This window comes from Vitis vinifera, chromosome 12 (assembly GCF_030704535.1).
Source record: "Vitis vinifera cultivar Pinot Noir 40024 chromosome 12, ASM3070453v1".
NCBI classification, from domain to species: Eukaryota; Viridiplantae; Streptophyta; class Magnoliopsida; order Vitales; family Vitaceae; genus Vitis; species Vitis vinifera.
In genome coordinates, this window is record NC_081816.1 from 9213876 (window position 1) to 9239650 (window position 25775).

Here is a 25775-nt window from a genome sequence, read left to right on the forward strand (position 1 = left end):
TAGAAGTGAATTATATCAATACATAGTAGAGATTGATTTTTTTATATATATAAAAGGGTTGAAAGGTATATTTACTTGTTTTAGATGAAAACAAGTAACTAAAAATTATATAGATTATATTTGAGTTTGGTTTTAAAATATTTTTCTAGTTTTTATTTTTATTTTCTATATTGCCTCTTTTTGAAAATACGTTTAAGTTATGACAAATATGAAATTTATGTCATTGTACAAGGGTATTATACTAATTGTACAAGGGAAATGTGCTAAGTGTACAAGGGTGTACAAGGCTCCTAATAGCAACTTGAATTTGATATTAAGACGATTAGTGATAATTTTTTTTTCTTTTTTTTATCAAACTATTTCATTAAGACTTTCCCTACAAAAATTAACACATAAGAAATAAAATTTTGAGTTATTTGAGTTATTGTACAAGGTATTACACTAACTGTACAAAACAAATTTACTAATTGTACAAGGGTGTACAAGACTACTTTTTTTTTTTAAGGATTTCAAGTGATTTTGAAAAATTTTCCTATTTTTTTTCACTCAAAGATTTTCCCCCCACCCAAATTCTCTCACTCAAGAATTGTTTCGAATTTTATTTTTAAATTTCATCATAAAAAATTTGTAATTGCATATTTTGTTTTTGTAGTTTTAGCAATGTTATTTCTTTTCACTATATATATATTTTTTTGTGAAATTTTATCCAAATGAATCTATATTTAAAATTATAATCATATTTATCAAAATTTTTACTAAGATTATCTTTAATTCTTTTAATATATTTATACTCATTTATTTAAAAAATGAAAAACTAATTTTTTTTTTTGTAAACATGTTCTATTACCTTTCAAGTAAAAAATTAGATAAGTTTCAAAGTCAATAAATAAAAAAATTAAATACCACTTTCAATAATTTTTAGATAAAATTTTATATAATATATTTTATTTGAAACTTAATTTTTAAAGTTTAACTAAAAAATTGTATTGACAATTTTCTTATTGTGGGTCAAAATACTTTGCATTAGTCTATCTAGATAAGAAAAATTATTAATATAATATTAGAACTTCATATCTTAATTATTTTTTTTCAACAAATTTATCTTTTTAAAAATTTTAAAATAAAAACATTAAAAATTAAAAAGCTAAAAAGATATATATATATATATATATATATATATATATATATATATATATATATATATATATATATATAAAAGATAAAGTGAAGTGATAGTTAATTTTAAAATTTTTTAAAATATGGTTAATGTAGAAAATATAAAAAATAATTAAAAATAAGAGAAAAATGTAGATGAAAGGGTAATATAAATTTAAAATAAAAAATGAAAATTAAACTAAAAGATAAATACAAAAAGATAAAAAATATTTGGATGAAAAATCCCAAAATTTTTATCATTGCTTTTAATAAGAGCAAAAAGATTTAATATCTTTAAAAATGAAAAATAAAAAAATATTATTGTTTTTTATTTGACATAAAATAGAAATATATATTGGAATAAAAAGGAAAAAAAAAGTTAGAATTGAGTAATATTTAATAGGGAATAGAAAAAGAAAAAAAACACAAAAAAAATTACAATTCATACTCGCTTGTAGGCATATAAGGGATAAGGGTATTTTAGGAATTAATGAAAGACAATATCCTTCATCTTAATTTTCATACTTTGTTTGGATCTTGAGGTTAAATATGGGTGGTTGGAGGACCAAATGTTAATTTTTGGGCCCAGCTGGGCCCAAAACACAATTTTTCCAAGTTTATTTGGAAGAGTGAAAAGGCACCTACAAGCTGCAGTGATACTGACAGCTACCCAATATGGGCATAATTCTACATGGATATATGGTTCCACAAAGAGCCCCTTGCCATGTCTTGGTCACCACCAAAAAACTCCCACTAACATGTCCAAGTAGTCTCCGTAAGCTGGGATCTTCAAGCAACACTTCACACCACATTGTTCTATAATTCAAGTTAGGTTCCATGTGAAAAGTGTTTCTGAAAACAATTTTAAAAAACGATTTGTGAAAATTGTTGTTCTCTAGAACAAAAGTATGTCTAGGACTTGAAAAAATGTTTTTAATATATTTTTTATATTTTTAAATATATTGTAAAAATAACTTTATTTGTAATTTTTTATTTCCATTATTCTCTATATTAGTATAATTATTTTTAAAACAATCATAAAAAAAGTACAACGGAAAGTAAGTAAAAGATGTTTTCTAAAAATACTCTATTTCTATTTTTAAGAATAGAAAACCATTTACCATTTTTTTGTGGTCAAATAATTTTTTTTTCCTCAACGTTAAACTGTTTTAAAAAAATACTTAGTAAACAAGTCTAAGACATATCTCTAGCACATGACCCAATCCTTGTTTTTAAGCACTTGATTTCAAAATTTTGTGATTGTGAAATAAATTTAATCATGTTGGGTGACTTAAGTGGGCTATTAATTATAGAAATAACTCTCATTGTCATTTTGATCTCTCTCCTAGTGATAGAAAGATAGAATTGTCCATCAACCAACTCCCTTATAGGAGTATACATTTTTATTCATGAGAAAGATATAATGTAAAAAAATAAAAATAAAAATTGTCTTTAGTCTAATTATATAAATTTGTGTGCTTCATCACTTTATGGGTTAAGGTTATTATGTAGATTCACAAAGAATTGTGATATTGGGATAAGAGGTAAATTTTCTAGGCTTCCACATTTTTAGAAAAATTTAGGTTATGTTTGGTTTTCCAAAAAAATTGAGGGAAAATAGGAAGAAAAGAAAATAACAAAAAAAAAAAAAGTGAAAGAAAAAAAAATATAGATTTAAAATCAATAAATTATTTTTATATATCATTTTATTTATTTATTTTATATAAAGATTAAAAAAATTTTTAAATGTATAAATTTTTAACTAATTTTAATTATATTTTATTTTCTTTTATATTTTCAATTAAAAAAATCAAACATAAAAAAAAAAAATTTCATTAATATTTTTTTTTTCATTTTTTAGTACTTTTCGAGAATCAAATATGGTTTTAATAAAGAAAAAAATCAGCACTTTGAAATATCTATTTAATTAATACCCACATGTATAACATAAACTTCATTGAAGTGTAAAACTCGTGGTTTTAAAAACCGGATCGGACCGGTCGGTTCGACCGGTTGGACAGCCGGTCGGTCATGGTTCCGGTTCGGTCTAGTCACTAGACCGGATGGAGACCAAACCGGGATTAGATCGCTTGAACCGGCGGTCCAACCAGTGAACCGGACGAATCGCCCGGTTATGAGGGAACCAGTCGGTTAAATGAATTTAATTTTTTTTTTTTAAAGCATCAAACGACGTCATTTTTTGTTGCTTATATAAGCAAAATTAAACCCAGCAGCCTCCAACCCTTCCTCCTCGGGCCGCTGTCAGCTGCGACCCCCACAAGACAATAGGTTCCCCGGTAGCCGCAACACCCACGGCAACCACGACGGCAGCCGCGACCCCCATAGCAGCCCCGCTGCAGCTCACGACGCCCACAGGGCCACAGCAACACCGCCGGAGCCTCGCGATACCCACAGCAGCACCGCCGGCAGCTCGCGACGCCCACAGCAGCCCGCCGGCAGCCCGCCTGCTCCTCGTCATTCTCGGTTTGTTTCCAAGTTCCAACAGTCCACTTTCCATTATACAACTTTAAGGGATTTTAAATTTTTAATATTTTATAATGGTTTGGAATCTTTGGATTGATTTCTATTTTCTGATAATCAGAGGACTTTGAGGAATTTTTTATTATTTAGTTAGAGAACTTTGAGAAATTCAAATTATTAATTATATTGATGGAATGATGGATATTAAAATTAAACAATTTCTAGACCACCTTATGAATTTTGACATGCTGTTAATGAATTTTGACAATTTCTTCTAAAAGAATTTTTTATTATTTAGTATTATCAAAAATATTTTTCTAATTTATATCTAAATATTCATTTTTTATTTATCAAAATTTTATTTTTATTTTACAAAAAATGATACTAATAAAAACACACAAGTTAAAAAAATGCATCTATCAAGATTCAAAATCACCACAAGCCCACCAGCTTTGAATTCTTTCCCCAATTAATAAAAAAATAAAAAATACACACATGCACATGTAGTTCAAGAATTCTCGGTTTGTTTCCATTATACAACAATTTGTGCATTATGATATTAGATTGCAACTCAACCATAGATTCATGTGCCTAAAATATGATAATGATTTGATGTTTGATTATCTAAGGAATCATAGGTGAAAAAGTGTATTTTTTACTATGATTAATATGTGATATGTGATTGTAAATTGTTGATGACTTGATTATAAATCATTAAATTGTTGATGACCTTCATTCTCTAGATTGATATGGGATTTTTGTTTTTAATTTGATAGGGAAATAAAAAATGGCATCAAACTTGACTCCATCCTCTGGTCAAGATTCAACTACCCATTCTCAATCAAGTAGAAGTAAGACCGATCCTGCACGGGAGCATGTTTCTGAAGAAAGATATGGAAATGGAAGGAGAGCTCTTATTTGTTTGTATTGTAAAAAGATTACAAAAGGTGGAGGTATTCATAGAATGAAACTACATCTTGCTGGAGTGAAAGGAGATATTGGTCCATGTAAATCGGTTCCACCTAATGTCAGATTTCGCATGGAAAATTCTTTGCAAGAGTTTGTGAATGCTAAGAAAGCAACCAAAGAAGCAGATGAATATAGAAATCCTTATGGTCCTAATGTGTCACAATTTGAAGGGGATATGGCAGAAGGTGAAGAAGAGGTTCAAGAAATGCAAAGTCCTATGGCAGCTAGTAGTGGAAAAAGGAAAAAATCAACAGTGGATAAGTATTTTGCACCAAGAAATACACAAGGAGCTCAACCTTCCATGAGGAGTGTGCTAGCTGGGAAAGAAGCTACTTGGAGAGCGGATATGGCGGTTGGGAGATTCTTTTATGATGCATGCATTCCTACTAATGCTATGAATTCCTTCTACTTCAAGCCAATGTTGATGCTATATCTGCAATTGGTCCTGGATATAAGGGTCCAAATTACTATCAGTTGCGGATTAATCTTTTAAAGGATGCTAAGAAGGAAGTTCAGTTACTTGTGGACTCTTATCGTGCAATTTGGGCAAAAGTTGGGTGTACAATAATGGGTGATGGTTGGACATATAACAAACAAAGAACACTCATCAACTTCCTTGTGTATTGTCCTGAAGGAATATCGTTTGTGAAATCTGTTGATGCTTTGGACATTGTCTAGGATGCAACTAATTTGTTTCAGTTATTTGATGAGGTGATTGAATGGGTGGGTCCACTCAATGTAGTTCATGTAGTGACTGATAATACAGCAAATTATGTGGCCGCGGGGAGATTGATTTCTCAGAAGCATAAACACATTAATTGGTCACCTTGTGCAGCTCATTGTCTTAATTTGATCTTTAAGGATATTGGTAAGATAGACCATGTTGCTGAACTTGTAAGACGTGCATCAAAGGTGACAATTTTTGTGTATAATCATGTTGCTTTGTTAAGTTGGTTGAGAAAAAGGGAAGGATGGACAGAGATTCTGCGACCTAGTGCAACTCGCTTTGCTACTACTTTCATTGCACTCAAGAGTCTTCATGATCATAAACATGACTTGCAAGCTTTGGTGACTAGTAAGTTCTTTGTGGACTCTAGATATTCAAAGGATTATAAAAGCCAAGTTGCAGTTTCCATCATCTTGGATAATAGATTTTGGAATGATTGTTTGATTGTTGTGAATCTTATGTCTCCACTAATGCGTTTATTGCGTATTGTTGATTGTGATGAGAGGCCTTCGATGGAATATGTGTATGAAGGCATGTATAGGGTTCGTTTGGGCATCAAGAAATTGTTTAACTACAACGAAAGACTATACGAGCCTTATACAGAGATCATAAAGCAACGTTGGGATCAACAACTAAAGAAAAGCATTCATTCAGCAGCTTATTGGTTGAATCCATGTTTCCAATATGATCAGGAAAACTTTTGTAATAAGCCAAATGTTATTGGAGGTGTTATGGATGTTATTGATCAAAAAGTTCTGAAAGGCAAGATTGAAACAATGAATGAAATGAGGTTATTTCGTGATCGATTGGGAAGTTTTGGAAGAGACCTTGCTTATTCTTCATGTGAAGTACTTCAACCTGGTGAAATATTATTTTCATTTATTAGTGTGTTTGTTCTTTTTTATTAGTTACCTACTTACTATTTAATATTTTAAACTTGCTAATGTGTTTGATTTTTTTCTTATTTTTAATGTGAAATGGTAACTAGATGAATGGTGGAGGCTACATGGATACAGTGCACCACATTTACAAAAATTGGCCATTCAAATATTGAGCCAAACCGCATCGTCTTCTAGATGTGAGAGGAATTGGAGTGTCTTTGAACGTATACATACCAAAAGAAGGAATAGATTGGAACATCAAAGGCTTAATGATCTTGTATACGTTCATTACAATTTGCGGCTAAAAAATCAGTATAAATGCTTTCTTAGTTGTTTTGAATTCAAATTCTTCTATTCACAATTATGAATAATTATATGCTTTTCTTTTTTAGGTTTTATAACAAGAAAAGAATCTATGATCCCATTGACTATGCATGCATTGATGAGACCGATTTTTGGGTAGTTGATGACGATTAGCCAGCAGAGCTAGATGTTGAAGAATTGGAAAATCTTCTATATGAAGAAGGGTCAATTCCAATAAATGAAGTGGAAGGTTCAAGTTCTCACATTGGTTAGTAAAATATTTAAACTTATAAAAGTTCAATAATTATATTTTTTCTTCAAAAATGATTTCTTGTTGATATATATTCAATATTTTTGTAGATGATGAGGATGGTGGTGACATGGCTAGGGAAGGGCTTGATGTGGAGAATTTTGGTTTTCCAAATGCTCATTTTCAATCTCCATATTCCAATTTCCCAAATGAATGAAGACATGAACTTTATATTTATTAGTATGCAAAAATCTTCATGAATATTCAAACATTGACATGTTATGTTTTTATTTTGAGTAATTATTTAAGTGTTGTGGACCTATGGTTGACATTTGTATTATTTGTTATGGACAATGTGTTAAGTTAACAACTCTTTGATAATTTGGTTATTATAGGATAGTAATGGTTTTATTATTTGATGAATATTGAGTTTATTGACATTATGAATGTATAACATCTTATATTGTGTTATAAATATCATATATGATAATTGATGACTTCTACAGGTAAAAAATTTTGTGACAAAACTCAAGTTACTCAATAAACAAAGTAGATGCTGTCAAAATTTACATAGAATTTATTAATTTGTTAATTTTTTATATTATATAAAATAATAAAATATATATTTATGACGTCACCGGTTCGATAGCGGTTCAACCGACGGTCCGACCAGTGAACCGTGAATCGGTAACTTTTCCGATTCAATGACCGGTCCGGTTTTTAAAACATTGGTAAAACTTAATTGAAATGAACATAGATTCTTCATAAAGCAATGTTAAACATCAATACGAGCTTGGAAAATGCTTAGAGTTTATACTCTATTTGGGTCATGAAGAGTTCAAGGGAAAATACAATTATATTTTTGGACAAGTAATATGTATTAGCAATTAAGAGAGTACTTGTGTACATAAAATAAAAAATTTAATTTATTTACATTTGTTAAAAAGAGTGAATTGTCCTTGTTTTTTTAATTCATTTTAAATAAAATATTTTAACCAAATTGATTTTCAATAAAAATATAATTTATACTTTATTGAAATATTAATATCCATATTTTATCATTATTCCTTAACACAAAAAACACCATTCATATTTTACTAAATATTATTTATAAAATTGTTTTCTTCATTTTTCACAAAATTTAAATGGAATTTAATTTAATATTAATATAAAATTGAAATTATAAATCTTTTTACAAACTAAAAGAAATTACTTTCATAAATGACATACTTATTTTACTTTTTTTGTCTTTAAAAAATGTTTGCAATCAATTTTTTATTTTTTATTTTAAAAATGATACTAACTTCTATATAAAATATAACAATTCTTTTGACGCTTAAAGAGATATTAAAAAGAACTTTATTACATCAAATTTTAAAAATTTACCCCTCCATGACTCCTTGTTACTAATAAAAATCTCTATTCATTAAATAACCTGCATTGGCTTAAGCTGATGAACCGCCTCTGTCTTCGATTGGTGACTTGATAGAAGCTCTCGCGGAGCCCAAATTCCACGCGATGAGACAGCAGAAAGCCAGTTAACCACAAAAATGGTGGTCGTCCTTGATCTCTTTGGAGTTGATCAATTAGTGGCCAAAATTCATTTAAGAATGCTGGGCCTTATATGAAAAAATCCAAATGAAGCTGTCTCCATTTGGAGTCATGCTCACTCTTTTTCCAAGTTCAAGCACAAACTAAACATGAAGAGAACGGCAAAAGACTTCAGCAAATGGACAGAAGTAGGACTGTGTATGAAAGTCTATTTGGGAGAGAGAAGGAGAAAATTCGGTTTCGAGTAAATGATTCTACTGTTAATCCATGATATGTCAAGGATGTGCTCATCTGTGTTCTATGACAAAGGACTTCAGCATTCTCTCAATTTTTTTGTTTTATTATTATTATTATTATTAACTCAAATAAAAATTCCCATTTACCCGATATCCAAAAGGTTTGTGTGTGTCATATCCTTATTCTAAAGTTTCTGGAGAAAAGATTTATAAAATGATGAGGTAAGAGTACTTTAATCAGTGAGGTAATAATGTATCCATTTTTCACGCCAACCCATTATATATCGGTCTATTCTAGCGTAGAAAGCAAGGCAATCCTGTCTCTTAATAATTTCATCTTTTTTTTTTCCATTGATAGGACATCGGGTGGAATATATATTATTTGACATGAATTAAAAATAGTAACGAGATTATTAAAGAAATAAAAAGTTACAATATAAAATTAAAGTTATGAGACATGGAGATAAAGAATGATAATAGTTATTCAATTCTTCAAGTTAAACTTTGTGTAGGAAGTATTTTCAAAAATATTTTTGAAGAACAAATTTGAAATTGATGTTTTGTTGAACAAAAGTATATTTAGAAACCTAAAAAAATACATGTACAAAAATATTTCACATTTTTCGTACCATTCCTCATATTCTTCATAATCTCTCTAATTTTGAAGTTATTACTTTAAAAAAAATTTTAGTTCATAATTTCCATAAATTTTAAAGTATGAATAAACACTATTACTTTTATTTGAAGTGGAGAAAAGAAATTCTTAAAACTAAAACAAATTAGAAATTTGGAGGTTATGAAAAATGTATGAAGGATCTGAAAAATGTGAGGGTTTCATCTTCATATTCTTCGTACCCTTCAAATTTACATTTATTTTAATTTTAAGATTTTTTTTTTATCCACTTGAAATGGTTATGATATTGGTTAAAAATACTAATTATACTTAGAATTGATGAGAATTATATGCAAAAAAAATTTTAAATCTAAAATACTAAAAATTTGGGAAGGGCACAAACCTCCAAAAATTTTTACTTCTTTGAAGTTTAAGAATTTTTTTCCACTTCAAATAACTAAAATATTGTTTTAAAAAACTAATTACTCTTAAAATTGATGAAAAAAATTGAAAACTTTAAATACTAAAAATTGGAGAGGTTATGAAGAATGTGCAGATTCCTCACATTATTCGTATCTTCCGAAATTTTCGCTTCTCTGAATTAAAAAAAAAAAACACTTTAAATAGCTATGATATTGTTTAAAAATATTAATTACACTTAGAATTGATGAAAATTATGTCCAAAAAAAATGAAAACTTAAAATACAAAAAAATTGGGGAGGGTACGAAGAATGTAAGGATTCCTCATATTCTTCGTGCCCTTCAAAAATTTCACTTAGAATTTTAAGAATTTTTTTTCCATTTCAAAAGGTTATGATATAGTTTAAAAAGACTAATTACACTTAGAATTGATGGAAATTATGTCCAAAAAATAATTGAAAACTTAAAAGATTAATAAATTGGGGAGGGTATAAAGAATACAAGGATTCCTCGTATTCTTCACACCCTCCAAATTTTTCACTTCTTTAAACTTCAAGAATACAAGCATTCGCAGACCATGTCAGCAGGGTCGAAATTGAACCGATGAAAAACATAACAACACTTGTAATGTCCTACATCTAGGACTTTCCTTGTCTCTCATTTGATACCCGTTTCTTTCATTATTATTCACTCCGTCATCGAGGGGAAGCAAAGAACCCTATATATTTTTCAACAATTTGTCTCATTTCATTTCAAAAGCCTTTAATCCCAAACTCCAATCTATAGTTTTCTATCTTCAATCCCTTCTCCTCTCAAAGTCCTAACCATTTGAACTTGATTGTCCCAATTTCCTCACCCCTTCGGACAAAAGAAGTCAAAATTTGCAAAATTTCACACATTTGAAATTGTAAACCTTTAATCGAAAACCTCAATCTAAATTTTTGTTGCTTGTGCAAATTGTGAAGAACCAAATGGAGCACTGCATTGAAACAATGTCCAGTTAAGAAGACGACTTGAGGAGGGTACGTTTTGATTGAAATTCTAGTTTAAGAGAGTGAACCTGAATGGAAACGACAATTGTGATATATTGGCTTCATGAAGAAAAAAATCTCCTCTTCATCTCATTGGATGGCATTTTGCTCTAACCCCCACATAAAATTTGAAGGTAATTGATTTTTATTTAGGGTCGTTCTATTTTTTTTTTAAATGGATCACTAGAGCGATTTTCTAGTGGTTGTTGTATTCCAAATTTTTTGTGCATTGGTGAGGCCATATCTTGAGATGCATATGGATTTTGGAGCACATGATCGGACTTCAATCTCAGCCTTTTTGTGGATTGGAGACTCATAAAATGAAAAAATGAAAGTGGTGATTTATTTTTTATTGTGAAAAGAATGTTGTGGAGATATATAGAAATTAGGTGGAATACTTGTGTATTTTTTGTCATTTTTAGACTGATGGTAATTATTGATGACTATAATTAGGTAAGATCATCTTTTGGCGAAAAACTTGATAATTCAATCATATTTGTTGAGAATAAAAATAATAATAAGAATAAGAATTAAAATGCATAAATTATGTGTTGGTTAGTAGAAATTGTTGGTAGTGTTTGTGAATTTGTAATGTTTGTTGGATTTTAAGTGTACATCTTTCGTCACTGAAGACACAATTCTTTCATTGCATTATAGATTGGAGCATGACCTTATTCTGTTGTTATTGGTTACTCAATGTGTAGCTTATGTAATCATAATAGGATGAAGGTACTACCTTAATGTACCTTAAGTACTACCTTAATGAACCTGAGGTACTACCTTAATGCACCTCAGGTACTACTTTAATGCAGCTTCGAGTAATGTTGCTCTTATGTCACTGAAAACACAATTATTTAATTGCATTATAGATTGGAGCATGGCATTGTTCTGTTCTTATCGTTTACTCATTCGGTAGCTTATGTAATCATCACAAATTTAAGGTACTACCTTAATGCACCTCAGGTACTACCTAAATGTCCCTGAGGTACTACCTTAATGTACCTCAGGTACTACCTTAATGCATATTCCAGAAATGTTGCTCTTCTGTGACTTAAGACCTAATTAGTTCATTGCATTACAGAATGTAACATGGCATTGTTATGTTCTTATTGGTTACTCCATCAGTAGCTTATGTAATCATAACAAATTTCCGCTCATTATATTTAATGTTGGGTTTCAGGTGAAAAAAAAACAAATTTTTTCAGAACTTTATCACTATCATGCTGTTTGGTGCGATTGGAACACTAATATATTGTGGCATAATAACATCAGGCACTCTACTGATTGAGAGGTTGCCCTTATGATGCTTATGAAATACCTTTCCTACATACTTGCTGAACTATTCTTTTTGAGTGCCAATCTCACGGTATTTTTCGGTGGGATTGTAATGTCCCATTACACTTGGCACAATGTTACAGAGAATTCAAGAGTCACTACCAAGCATGCTTTTACTACCTTGTGAATTATAGCTGAGATTTTCATCTTCCTTTATGTTGGTATGGATGTCTTGGACATTGAGAAATGGAGATTTATGACCAATACTCCTGGAACATCAGTTGTTGTGAGTTTGATACTAATAGGTTTGGTTTTGGTTGGAAGAGCAATTTTTTTTTTCTCTATCCTTTTTATCCAACTTGGCCAAGAAGACCCCAACTAAAAAAAAAAAAAAACCACTTTCAGGCAGCAAGTTATAATATGGTGGACTACCATATAAAGAGGAATGGCCATTAGAAAAGGGGCCACTAAAAAAACTCTACAAGACGCACTCCCATTAAGAGGAACATGCTGCCACTTTGAGGATCCACCATGCATCATGAGAGGCATCAATTGATGAGGCATCAAAGCTGATCACTTAGGAGCCACCATATTTTTTTTAAGACTTTGTGGGCTGCAATTTTGGAGAGCACACAACTGCGTATTTGGAAGTCGCAGCAGGCTGCCATGGCAAGACACACAGTTGTGAGATCTTCTTTCTTCACCACACATGGGATCGATGGCCACTTTGGGAGCATAAAGGCACACAGGGCTGCACCACTTTGGATTCTCTTTAAGGAACACGCACAACCCACATAAAAGAAAACAACCTGCAGATTTGGACTTTGAAACAACCCTCATGCATTGATATGAAAGGTAAGTTCACATTCTTAAACTTGTTTTATTTTAGTTTAAATTTATCCATTTGGTTTAGATTTTTTATTTCTTGTTATTTCAATCCATTGGTAAAATTGCTTCTGTCCTATATTTTTTTTTATTTAAAAAACCCATTTTCATCCATTTTAATTAGTTTGGATTTTAGTTTTGATTAGTATGGATATATTCACTATATCAGCTCTGACGATTGGATTTTAGTTTTGATAAGTACGAATATAGCTTGTTGTATTGGTTTTGATGAATAATGGACTTTGGTCTTCAAATAACTGTTGATGGTAATTTGGATTTTAGTTTTTGATAGATAATGAGGTTAGTTTGAGTTTGAGTTTTAAAATTTTCATTGAGTATTAGTTTCTTTAGGTTTGCATGTTTGATGCCTTTTAAAAATTTATTGAATATCCATTTGTTTAAATTCACACGGTAGATACCTCTTGAAAAATTCATTGAGCGTTATATGGGATGTTATATGTGACTGAATTGTTAGTTCTCTTTATCTTTGATACTTATTTTATAGACACCTTATGGAATTCTTGAGTTTGAACTTTTTTTTAGAAAAAGTTTTTTTGTTAATTTGATATTTTGAGTTGAGTCAAACTTTCCTTTTTTTTCAAAAATGATTTTTTCCATCATAAGTTTGGTTCCTTGATCCCAAATAAAAGGTAGCCAAAAAGGGGATCCAATTTAGCTTTTCTCTTATTTTCAAAACTCTCTTAAGTTAGAAAAAAAAAAATCTCTATGTTGTGTCTAATTATTGGGATTTAACAAATCATTGGGTCCCTTTTTTTTCACTCCCCTTAAAGTCATTTTCAAAAGCATTTAAATCACCAATAAAAGGTTTTAGAAAACGTTCATTCTAGCTTTAGGCAAAGAACACACTTTCTATTAAAATTATGCAACTCATTTCACTTAAGTTGCATTTCTCCTTTGTTGGTTTTTTAAAAATTTGGTTTTTATTCACAAAGGTTTGGACTTGTGCTCTCAAACTAATGGAGATATACAGGTAAAACTTATGGAAATTGAATGGGGACTTGATGGAACCCCTACATAAGAAATTTTTTCAAAACTCTTCCTTGCTGCCAGTTTTCACTCAACCACTGACCCTTTAGTTTTAAAATTCCATTTTACTACTTTAGAATATTTAAAAAAAAAAAAGAAATTCCAAAACTTGTATGATTTTCCTCACTTCTTGAACTTGAATTTAAGATTTCTTTTTGAGTTAGAAAGCAATTATGAAATAGAAGATATAAACGAGTCTTTAGGGAGACTCCATTTTCACCCAATTCTGGACATCCGAGATATTTTTGAAAAAATAAAATACCAGACGACTTTTTAAATTTGATTCAATATTTTTTTTCTCAATTCTAGGCTTCTTGAAATTGAAATTAGACACATAATATATTAAAAAATGTGCCTTTTTGAGGGAGATATGATTTTTCAAATTCATACCTACTATGCATGATGGAATCTGAACATCTGATAATTTAGAGCATTTAAAAAAAATTTTTGTGTAATACCCAACCCTGAATTTATTTTTCTTGTGATATAGACACCTTTAACGATGTATGTAATTTTTTTGTATGAATTTATGTGATGTCTTATTATTTTTTAAAAAAATTCGTTTATGCATGTCACCATTTCTTTTTACTTAACTTGAACCTTTTGGAACCTTTAGGTGTCTTTGCTGCAATCTGTCCTTTGAATTAGTGTTTGGCTTTCGGTATGTTGATCTAGATGTGTAGGAGTTGTTTCCTGAAATTTTTCATAATTAAATTCCACTCTAAGCCATTTTTTAGGAATTGTTTTGTGAAGCTTCCTTTTCTAACTTCATGCTGATGGTTTTATACTTTACTTGAAATTGTCATTATCTTTAGAGTCATTTGATTTATCTTAGCTCAATTTTGGCTTTGGTACTGTATATTAGACATAATAAAGATGTTATATAATATATACTTGTCCTAACCACTCTAGCCTTTTTTGAGGAATCTTATAAATTATGCATGCAATCCACGTACGCTCTCTATCACTAACTTTTCAGAATTCCATGAACATGCATGTTGTTATGAGCCTTATTTATGCTTGATGTGATCCTTAGGTGCTTAGATGTATGCTGGATTGCCTTAATATATGTTCGATCGTTTGATTTGCCCTTATTAAAACAAATGTTGTGTGCTATATTTCTATACTAACTTTGATGTTTTATGATAACACTTGAGAAACTACTCACGTACACCCCCTAAATCTTCTTTATGATTATGATTGGTTTTTCTTGTTTGGCATGCAATTTTTGAAATCACCTAGCCTACTTAGGTATCCTCAATCAAGCAATTAATTGTCACATTCCCCTCAACTTAGTCAGTAGAGACCTCTTTAGGGCTTAGAGGGGTGCTACCTCTTAGAGGTACCTTCCCAATAGGTAACCTGATTCCCGGACCTAGACTCAGGTTTTTCAAAGACACACTTTTACAAAAACTATGGACTCACTTCTTTAAGGTTTTCTTTCTTATTTCGTTTTCTCTTAAAAAAATAAATTAAATAAGTGGCGAATTTGACTTTTCCAAAAATAATTTTTCATTATATAAAAGTGAGTCTTGCCGATTGAGTAGGGGTGCATGTGAAAAATACAGGTCCGCACATGAACCCTCTTTGAGGTTCGTAGTTGATGATATGAGGGTTGAAAGGCATGGAGAGCATGTCATCCAATTGCCTACTGACAAAGCCGGGGGGACCCCTACTGATTAGATCCCCCAGTGGTTGTTGTATTGGTGGATGAGGGAGCTAGTCGATTATGGCTGGTGCAGCTAAGGAAATAGGACATGCCTCTTGGGCCATCACTACATGCGGTTTCCCCCTCATGCTAGGCATTTGAGGCCCCAACCTTGCGCCCATTACGTCCGATAGCTAGGATTTCCTATCGCGTCTTTTTTTTTGCTGAAACCCGAGTGGAGTATGAGCTCTCATCCTGCTGTGCGTGGCAGGCTGATGAGGATCTTAGTTCGGGTTGCATTTCCTATTCATTACAGGGGATTTCTGCATTCCTAGGGTATGTAGCCTCCTCATTTTGCTTGGAGTTCGTGCATTGACTTCTATGTTGTCGACCACGAGGAGGGCCCGATGAGGACACTTGGATACGTAACACTTCGTTCTCTTCCCTGAGTGGAGCAGGGCTTACATCTATCTCTCGCTCTTACACTAACGTCTCTTCATACTCTTGTGCCAATTGAAGTAGTCCTTGCTACCCATAGTCGACGATTGACTTTTGGAAGGTGTTGACATTTGTATTTCGTTCCCACAAATGGCGCCAATGTTGAAACCTGGTCAATTGAGGATGAATTCCTCCCTTAGGCGTGGTAGTGAAAGCTCCCGCTCCGGTACCGGAGTCTAGGTTTTCAGCTTCCCTACACAAAGATGTCCAAACAGGTTGTCCGAACACACCCTCCAAAGCTCAAGTCAGACATTAGGAAGAATGGAAACCCTTAGAAAGAGAGAACGATCATGGAACTCACTGTGTCCTCGTCCTTGTTCTATTACAATAGGGTTTTTATAATGTTCGAAGGTGGAGAGGGGCTCAATAGTGCTAAGTTGACCATTGTAGTGATGATTGTGCAATAGTGACAAGGCAATCATCATATTTATAGGACGGCTAGGGGTTGTGTCAGACAGCGCATCATGACATAGCTTGTCATCCTTTCAATTTTGCTGGTGACCTGAGACTTGACATGCCTATCTACTAAAGTAGACGTGAGGATGGGAAGGGTTCCATCAGTTAATCAAGTGTCAGCTAACTAGGGCCTTGCATGTCAGAGAATATTTGAGGCTATCAGGGGGATGTGAGCCGCTCAGTGGCTCTAATGGTCTAGATAGAATGTTCATTCGGGTGCCTTGAAGGTTGTGTGAGTAGTGATGAAGAACTGTCACATGGCCCAATTGGGATAATGGCACGTGGATAGACGTGTGGATGTACTCGTGGGCGGACACATGGGATAAGGCCCCCATAGTGATGAGATCAGGTAAAGTTAATTCAGAAGAGTGAAAAGGCACCCAGAAGTTGCAGTGATAGTGAGAGCTATCTAGAAAAAACCCCTTACCTAGTCTTGGTCACCAGTAAAAATCCGACTAACATGTCCAAGTAGTCTTCGTAAGGAGAGGAACTTTAAGCAACACTTCACACCACATTGTTTTAGAATGTTGGGTCCAAAAAAATGAACCTGTCTTCATTTGGAGTCATGGTCACTATTTTTCCAAGCTCAAGTAGAAAATATGAAGAGACAACAGAAGCACCTTGTTTGAAGGTTTAAGGGACAAAGAAATAATTATGTATAGAGTAATTGATCCAACTGTTAATCCATGATATTTCATGTGTATGCTCATACATTTTTTTTCCCTTTTGAGTGAAATTGTCTCTTTTTTTTTTGTCTTTAATGAGAGATGTAATAATGTATCCATTTTTCCACACCATGCCATTGTCAAGCTCTAAGGGAGGGCCAAAGGTCAAGACACATGCAAAAGACCAATCTAATGGCCACACATCCCTTTGGAATTCTAACATTGAAATGAAGGTATACTTGTTTGGAGTTTTTGGTTCCATGTCTTAGTCTATTGTCTATATCTGGTCTATTATACTATTGAAAGCAAAGCAACTCTTTACTTTTCATAGTATTTTTCTTAACAATTTCATCTCTTTTTCCTATTATATTTAGGATAATTTGAAGAAATTGATGGGCAGCTGCATAGAATAGATCATTTCACAATGAATCAAGAACATTAACTAGATTATCAAAGAAATGAAAAGTTGGAAGATAAGATTAACATGATGAGATATCGATGTAAATTAAAATTATGAGATATTGATATAGAGAATGAAAACAATTCTACAATTCTTCAAGTTAGGCTTTATGCAAAAAGCGTTTTTGAAAACAATTTTAAAGAACGGTTTATGAAAATTGTTGTTCTCTATAACAAAAGTCTCTCTAAGACTTGGAAAAATATTCTTAATATATTTTTTGTATTTTTAAATACATTTTAAAAATAAATTTTATTTATAATTTTTTATTTTTAATTATTATCTATATTTGTATAACTATTTTTTAAAAATAATCATCATAAAACAATTGAAAACAAGTAAAAAGTGTTTTTTGTTTTTAAAATTCTCTTGTTTCTATTTTTAAGAACAAAAACTTGTTTTCTATTTTTTTATGGTCAAACTTTTTAATTTTTTTTTTTCCTTCTGAAGAATATCAATCTGGTTTTAAAAACAATTGCTCAACAAGTCTAGGACATGTCTCTAACACATGCATCCAATTCTTATTTTTAAGCACTTGATTTTAAAATTTTGTAATTTTGTAATAAATTTAAACATGTGACTTAAGTAGGCCATTAATTATGAGAAAAAACTCACCCTATCAATTTTCTCTCTTTCCGAGTGACTAAAAGAAAGAATTTTCCATCGGCCAACTCCCTTATAGAAACATACATCTTATTCATGGAAAGATATAAGGGAAAATTTTTTAGGGTCTTTATTCTAATAATATAAATTTGTTTGTTTTCATCACTTTATGGGATAAGGTTATTAGATCTATATACTCACAAAGAATTATGACACAAGGATAAGAGGTGAATTTTCTAGGCTTCCACTTTTAAAAATGAAATTTAGGTTATGTTTAATTCTCTGGAAAAATTAAGGGAAAATGTAATGAAAAAAAAATAATGAGAAAAAGTTTTAGGAAAGAAAAAGCAAAAAAAAAAAAAAAAAAAAAGACTTAAAATCAATAAATTATTCACATATAAAAATGTATGAATTTCTAACTAATTTTATTTATATTTTATTTTCTTTCATACTTTCATTGAAAAAGTCAAACATAAAAAAAATATCATTTTTATTAACGTTTTTTTTTTTCTTTTTTTAGTACTTTATGAAACCAAACATAGTTTTAATAAAATAAAAAGCTCAGATTATTTAAATATTCAATTGTCCTTATTAATTTAATTCATTTTAAATAAAATATTTTAACCAAGTTCATTTTCAATAAAAATATAATTCATACCTTATTGAAATATTAATATCCATATTTATCATCATTTTCTTAACACAAAAAATACCATTCATATTTTACTAATTATTATTTGTAAATTTTTTCACAAAATTTAAATGGTATTTAATTTAATATTAATATAAAATTGAAGTTACAAATCTTTTTACAGAATAAAAGAAATTATTTTTGTCTTTAAAAATTGTTTGCAATCAAGATATTGTTTGATACACTTTTTATTTTTTATTTAAAAAAAATAAAAAATTATACTAACTTCACAATTCTTTGAGGCTTAAAGGGATAATGGCTTTTAAAAGTGCTTAAAAATTTAAGATATTAAAAAAAAAAAACTTTATTATAGCAAATTTTAAAATTTTTAATAACGTGAGGTCTCTGGAAGTGATTAAGGCGGCCTTGTTATGCAATAATAGACCTGTCCCTCAAGTCGTTAGAGGAGCTGGAAGGAAAATTTCAAGGTCTTAAAGCAATTTATTGCAGTTGATTTCCATGTGCACATCTCAAAGTCTTTAGTGGAGCTGGAAGGAAAATTTCAAAGTCTTAAAGCAAACTATTGCAGTCGATTACCATTTACACATCTCAAAGTCTTTAGTGGTGCAAGAAGAGATGTGAATATGTCTATTTGCAATTGATTTCCACCCAGAGAGCACACTACAAGGAAAAAGGTATATGACGACATTTATAACGAGTCACCATAAACATAAGGTGTCACTACAACATAGCGTCACCTTGTCCACTGACACCATAGAGGGTACCAATTGGTGACGTATTTGGAAGTGACACCAAAGTAGATAAATGGTGACCCATTCAAAAGTGACACCATATATTTCTAGTGATGATAGGGTGTCACATTAAATACATCATCTTTGAGTTATGATGTCACATTAAATGCATCACCTTTGAGTTATGGTATCACATCATTGTAAATTATTGTGGAATATATGATTGGTTTTAGTTGTTGATTTTTGTAATGCTTATGAATTAATAAGATTAACCTGTTTATATTTTGTCCATAAATATAACAATCATATTATATTTAACTCATTTTTCTGTAATGTTTCTGGAATAACTCATAATACATTGATCATCTAATAATATTTGTATATCAAATGTTCACAAAAGGATAGTACGTCCAACATATCAAACCCATCAAAACTAAAAAAGAAGAGTGAATACATACCAAAACATGATTTAGAAATGTTAAAGATCCCAAGATTCATGTATACCTCCATTTCATAAGCATAAAACCGGCTAACCATAAAATGACATAGAAGTCCCATCTAAAAATCTAAATTTCTCATTTGCAATTAAAGTAACGTTTATGTCCTACAACGTATAACATAAGAGTTGCATTTAAAAACCCAAAATCTTGTTGCCTTCTTCTTTCTTTTTATTCTCCATTTCACTTTCCCAAGAGTGTATACCTGCATTTCAAAATTTAATGAGTTTTAGAGATTTTTATTGAAGAAAATAAACATGGATCTATGTTATCATAAATGAACAAATCTAAGAATTAATTTTTTTTTTTCAAATAGAAACATTATTCAAAGAATAAGCATTACTATACAATACCTATGGAAAAATTCATGTAGTAGCTAAGGGACTCACCATGCATGGTGATCATGATGCATCAACATGATTCATGATTAGTTGTAGCACAAAAGTAGCTCATTCTCCTCTAATTTCATCGAAATCTACTTGAGAATATGTTTTTTTTATTACCAAACTGAAATCAAATAAGAAAATAACATTAAAATGCATAACATTTGGAAGCCTAAAACTATGTACAATTCATTAAATAAAGTAATACCTTTGAAGCAATAATTGTAGGATAAAAAATTATCTTTTTAATGAATCTCATAACAAAGTAGCCACATTCGAACCCTCCTTCTTGTCTTGGACACTAATCGATCAATTATAAAATAACATTAGTACTCACATATATAAATGGTGCAAATGCATAAGCTAATGTGTAAAGAAAAATTTTTGGATGTCACTTGCACTAGTTGCTAAGATGGCTTCCTCTTAGATGTTTTCTTTGCAGATATTCGAAGAGCCCTATGTAAATAAGTTCAATGGGTACATTTTTAAAATAGGTAAATGTTATATGTTTTAATATATATAAATAATAAAAAAAATGTGTTTGAGGTGAATGTATTTTTTTTTATTTAAAAATAATACTATGAAAAATAATAGGAAGAACTTACATGTTTACGATATCCTTTAAGTCCTCACATGGTTTGTAATGCATAGGGCCAAGATAGTGGACTATCATTTTCCTTGGCTCAAGCACTACCTAAATATAAACCCTTTAAGTCCTCATAACTATTTCTATTAACAAAATATAAAAATTTTCCAAAACTCAACTACTTAAATATAAAAATAAAATCAAATAAAATATCTAGCTAATTGGATTTTAGAAACTAAATAAACTATAAATAAACTAAATATAAAAACTAAATAAAATATCTATGCCCATGAATTAATTGAAGAGGATAAAAAGACACAGAGAGAACATGGCTATGGTTATGATTTCCATCTTATCATTTCTTGTCAATACCACACATGCTCATTTTAAGGTTGGACAATACTTTTGTTGCTGGACTTGGAAAGGGAACTTCAAAATTGAAAACATAAATAAACCCTTATGTAAAAAAAAATAACATTAAAATATAATTGAGCATTAAAATATTTACTCTCTTTCATCACTTTCATTTGAATATTAATAATCTCTTATTGAGATAGATACTTACAATTTAACAAAATAGAAATTCCTAATAATAAAAAATATAAAATTTCTATTTCTATTTCTATTAACAAAATATAAAAACTTTCCAAAACTCAACTACTTAAATATAAAAATAAAATCAAATAAAATATCTAGCTAATTCGATTTTAGAAACTAAATAAACTATAAATAAACTAAATATAAAAACTAAATAAAATATCTATGCCCATGAATTAATTGAAAATGATAGAAAGACATAGAGAGAACATGGCTATGGTTATGATTTCCATCTTATCATCTCCCGTCAATACCACACATGCCCATTTTAAGGTTGGACACTACTTTTGTTGTTGGACTTGGAAAGGGAACTTCAAAATTGAAAACATAAATAAACCCTTATGTAAAAAAAAAAATAACATTAAAATATAATTGAGCATTAAAATATTTACTCTCTTTCATCACTTTCATTTGAATATTAATAATCTCTTATTGAGATAGATACTTACAATTTAACAAAATAGAAATTCCTAATAATAAAAAATATAAAATTTCTATTTCTATTTCTATTAACAAAATATAAAAACTTTCCAAAACTCAACTACTTAAATATAAAAATAAAATCAAATAAAATATCTAGCTAATTCGATTTTAGAAACTAAATAAACTATAAATAAACTAAATATAAAAACTAAATAAAATATCTATGCCCATGAATTAATTGAAAATGATAGAAAGACATAGAGAGAACATGGCTATGGTTATGATTTCCATCTTATCATCTCCCGTCAATACCACACATGCCCATTTTAAGGTTGGACACTACTTTTGTTGTTGGACTTGGAAAGGGAACTTCAAAATTGAAAACATAAATAAACCCTTATGTAAAAAAAAAAAATAACATTAAAATATAATTGAGCATTAAAATATTTACTCTCTTTCATCACTTTCATTTGAATATTAATAATCTCTTATTGAGATAGATACTTACAATTTAACAAAATAGAAATTCCTAATAATAAAAAATATAAAATTTCTATTTCTATTTCTATTAACAAAATATAAAAACTTTCCAAAACTCAACTACTTAAATATAAAAATAAAATCAAATAAACTATCTAGCTAATTCGATTTTAGAAACTAAATAAACTATAAATAAACTAAATATAAAAACTAAATAAAATATCTATGCCCATGAATTAATTGAAAATGATAGAAAGACATAGAGAGAACATGGCTATGGTTATGATTTCCATCTTATCATCTCCCGTCAATACCACACATGCCCATTTTAAGGTTGGACACTACTTTTGTTGTTGGACTTGGAAAGGGAACTTCAAAATTGAAAACATAAATAAACCCTTATGTAAAAAAAAAAAAAATAATAACATTAAAATATAATTGAGCATTAAAATATTTACTCACTTTCATCACTTTCATTTGAATATTAATAATCTCTTATTGAGATAGATACTTACAATTTAACAAAATAGAAATTCCTAATAATAAAAAATATAAAATTTCTATTTCTATTTCTATTAACAAAATATAAAAACTTTCCAAAACTCAACTACTTAAATATAAAAATAAAATCAAATAAAATATCTAGCTAATTCGATTTTAGAAACTAAATAAACTATAAATAAACTAAATATAAAAACTAAATAAAATATCTATGCCCATGAATTAATTGAAAATGATAGAAAGACATAGAGAGAACATGGCTATGGTTATGATTTCCATCTTATCATCTCCCGTCAATACCACACATGCCCATTTTAAGGTTGGACACTACTTTTGTTGTTGGACTTGGAAAGGGAACTTCAAAATTGAAAACATAAATAAACCCTTATGTAAAAAAAAAAAATAACATTAAAATATAATTGAGTATTAAAATATTTACTCTCTTTCATCACTTTCATTTGAATATTAATAATCTCTTATTGAGATAGATACTTACAATTTAACAAAATAGAAATTCCTAATAATAAAAAATATAAAATTTCTATTTCTATTTCTATTAACAAAATATAAAAACTTTCCAAAACTCAACTACTTAAATATAAAAATAAAATCAAATAAACTATCTAGCTAATTCGATTTTAGAAACTAAATAAACTATAAATAAACTAAATATAAAAACTAAATAAAATATCTATGCCCATGAATTAATTGAAAATGATAGAAAGACATAGAGAGAACATGGCTATGGTTATGATTTCCATCTTATCATCTCCCGTCAATACCACACATGCCCATTTTAAGGTTGGACACTACTTTTGTTGTTGGACTTGGAAAGGGAACTTCAAAATTGAAAACATAAATAAACCCTTATGTAAAAAAAAAAAAAAAAAATAACATTAAAATATAATTGAGCATTAAAATATTTACTCTCTTTCATCACTTTCATTTGAATATTAATAATCTCTTATTGAGATAGATACTTACAATTTAACAAAATAGAAATTCCTAATAATAAAAAATATAAAATTTCTATTTCTATTTCTATTAACAAAATATAAAAGCTTTCCAAAACTCAACTACTTAAATATAAAAATAAAATCAAATAAAATATCTAGCTAATTCGATTTTAGAAACTAAATAAACTATAAATAAACTAAATATAAAAACTAAATAAAATATCTATGCCCATGAATTAATTGAAAATGATAGAAAGACATAGAGAGAACATGGCTATGGTTATGATTTCCATCTTATCATCTCCCGTCAATACCACACATGCCCATTTTAAGGTTGGACACTACTTTTGTTGTTGGACTTGGAAAGGGAACTTCAAAATTGAAAACATAAATAAACCCTTATGTAAAAAAAAAAAATAACATTAAAATATAATTGAGCATTAAAATATTTACTCTCTTTCATCACTTTCATTTGAATATTAATAATCTCTTATTGAGATAGATACTTACAATTTAACAAAATAGAAATTCCTAATAATAAAAAATATAAAATTTCTATTTCTATTTCTATTAACAAAATATAAAAACTTTCCAAAACTCAACTACTTAAATATAAAAATAAAATCAAATAAACTATCTAGCTAATTCGATTTTAGAAACTAAATAAACTATAAATAAACTAAATATAAAAACTAAATAAAATATCTATGCCCATGAATTAATTGAAAATGATAGAAAGACATAGAGAGAACATGGCTATGGTTATGATTTCCATCTTATCATCTCCCGTCAATACCACACATGCCCATTTTAAGGTTGGACACTACTTTTGTTGTTGGACTTGGAAAGGGAACTTCAAAATTGAAAACATAAATAAACCCTTATGTAAAAAAAAAAAAAAAAATAACATTAAAATATAATTGAGCATTAAAATATTTACTCTCTTTCATCACTTTCATTTGAATATTAATAATCTCTTATTGAGATAGATACTTACAATTTAACAAAATAGAAATTCCTAATAATAAAAAATATAAAAATTTCTATTTCTATTAACAAAATATAAAAACTTTCCAAAACTCAAATACTTAAATATAAAAACAAAATCAAATAAAATATCTAACTAATTGGATTTTAGAAACTAAATAAACTATAAATAAACTAAATATAAAAACTAAATAAAATATCTATGCCCATGAATTAATTGAAGAGGATAGAAAGACACAAAGAGAACATGACTATGGTTATGATTTCATCTTATCATCTCCCGTCAATACCACACATGCCTTCTCGAATTGGTCCTTTTGGGGTTGGATACTCTCAACGAAATTCTATATCTCATTCCCACTTAGATACAAACAGAAAAACCATTCTTTTTTTTTTTCCTCTCGTTTTTTAGAAAGGATGAAGATTATGTGATAGTATATCTTAAAAAAATTCTATACCTGTCATTCTCACACAAATACATATTAAAAATCATTCATTTTTTCCTGTTTTTCACTTTTTTTAAAGGACTTGATCATGTGTTTGGTTTAGATTAAAAAAATCAATTAATCTATAGTTTTTTCTTCCATGCTAGAAGATTAAACCTAAATTTTTCTTCCGTACAACTCATGAAAACACAATTCACAAAAACCATAATACAAAGATGTTGAAACAATTAATATAATGACATTAATAAAAGAAAAAAAAAATGATAGATCCAAGAGATTTTGGGTTACCTGGGAGTCCACAAAGTGAAGAATGTCGGTTTTGAGCGTGTTGACTATGGATGGGTGACAGAAAAGGTTGAAGAAGATCATGATTTTATATATAGGA

General features: G+C 29.4%; 1 protein-coding gene across 1 annotated transcript in view; it reads left to right on the top strand.

The window, feature by feature from the left end:
- The first annotated feature begins 4423 nt into the window (after positions 1-4423).
- Positions 4424-25775, top strand: part of LOC100242519 (uncharacterized) — a 49479-nt gene continuing 28127 nt past the window's right edge. Inside the window, exons 1-2 of the mRNA XM_059740924.1 lie at positions 4424-5047; positions 5284-6180. Of these exons, the coding sequence (XP_059596907.1) occupies positions 4424-5047; positions 5284-6180 (1521 nt within the window). The remainder of the gene's footprint in view (positions 5048-5283; positions 6181-25775) is intronic.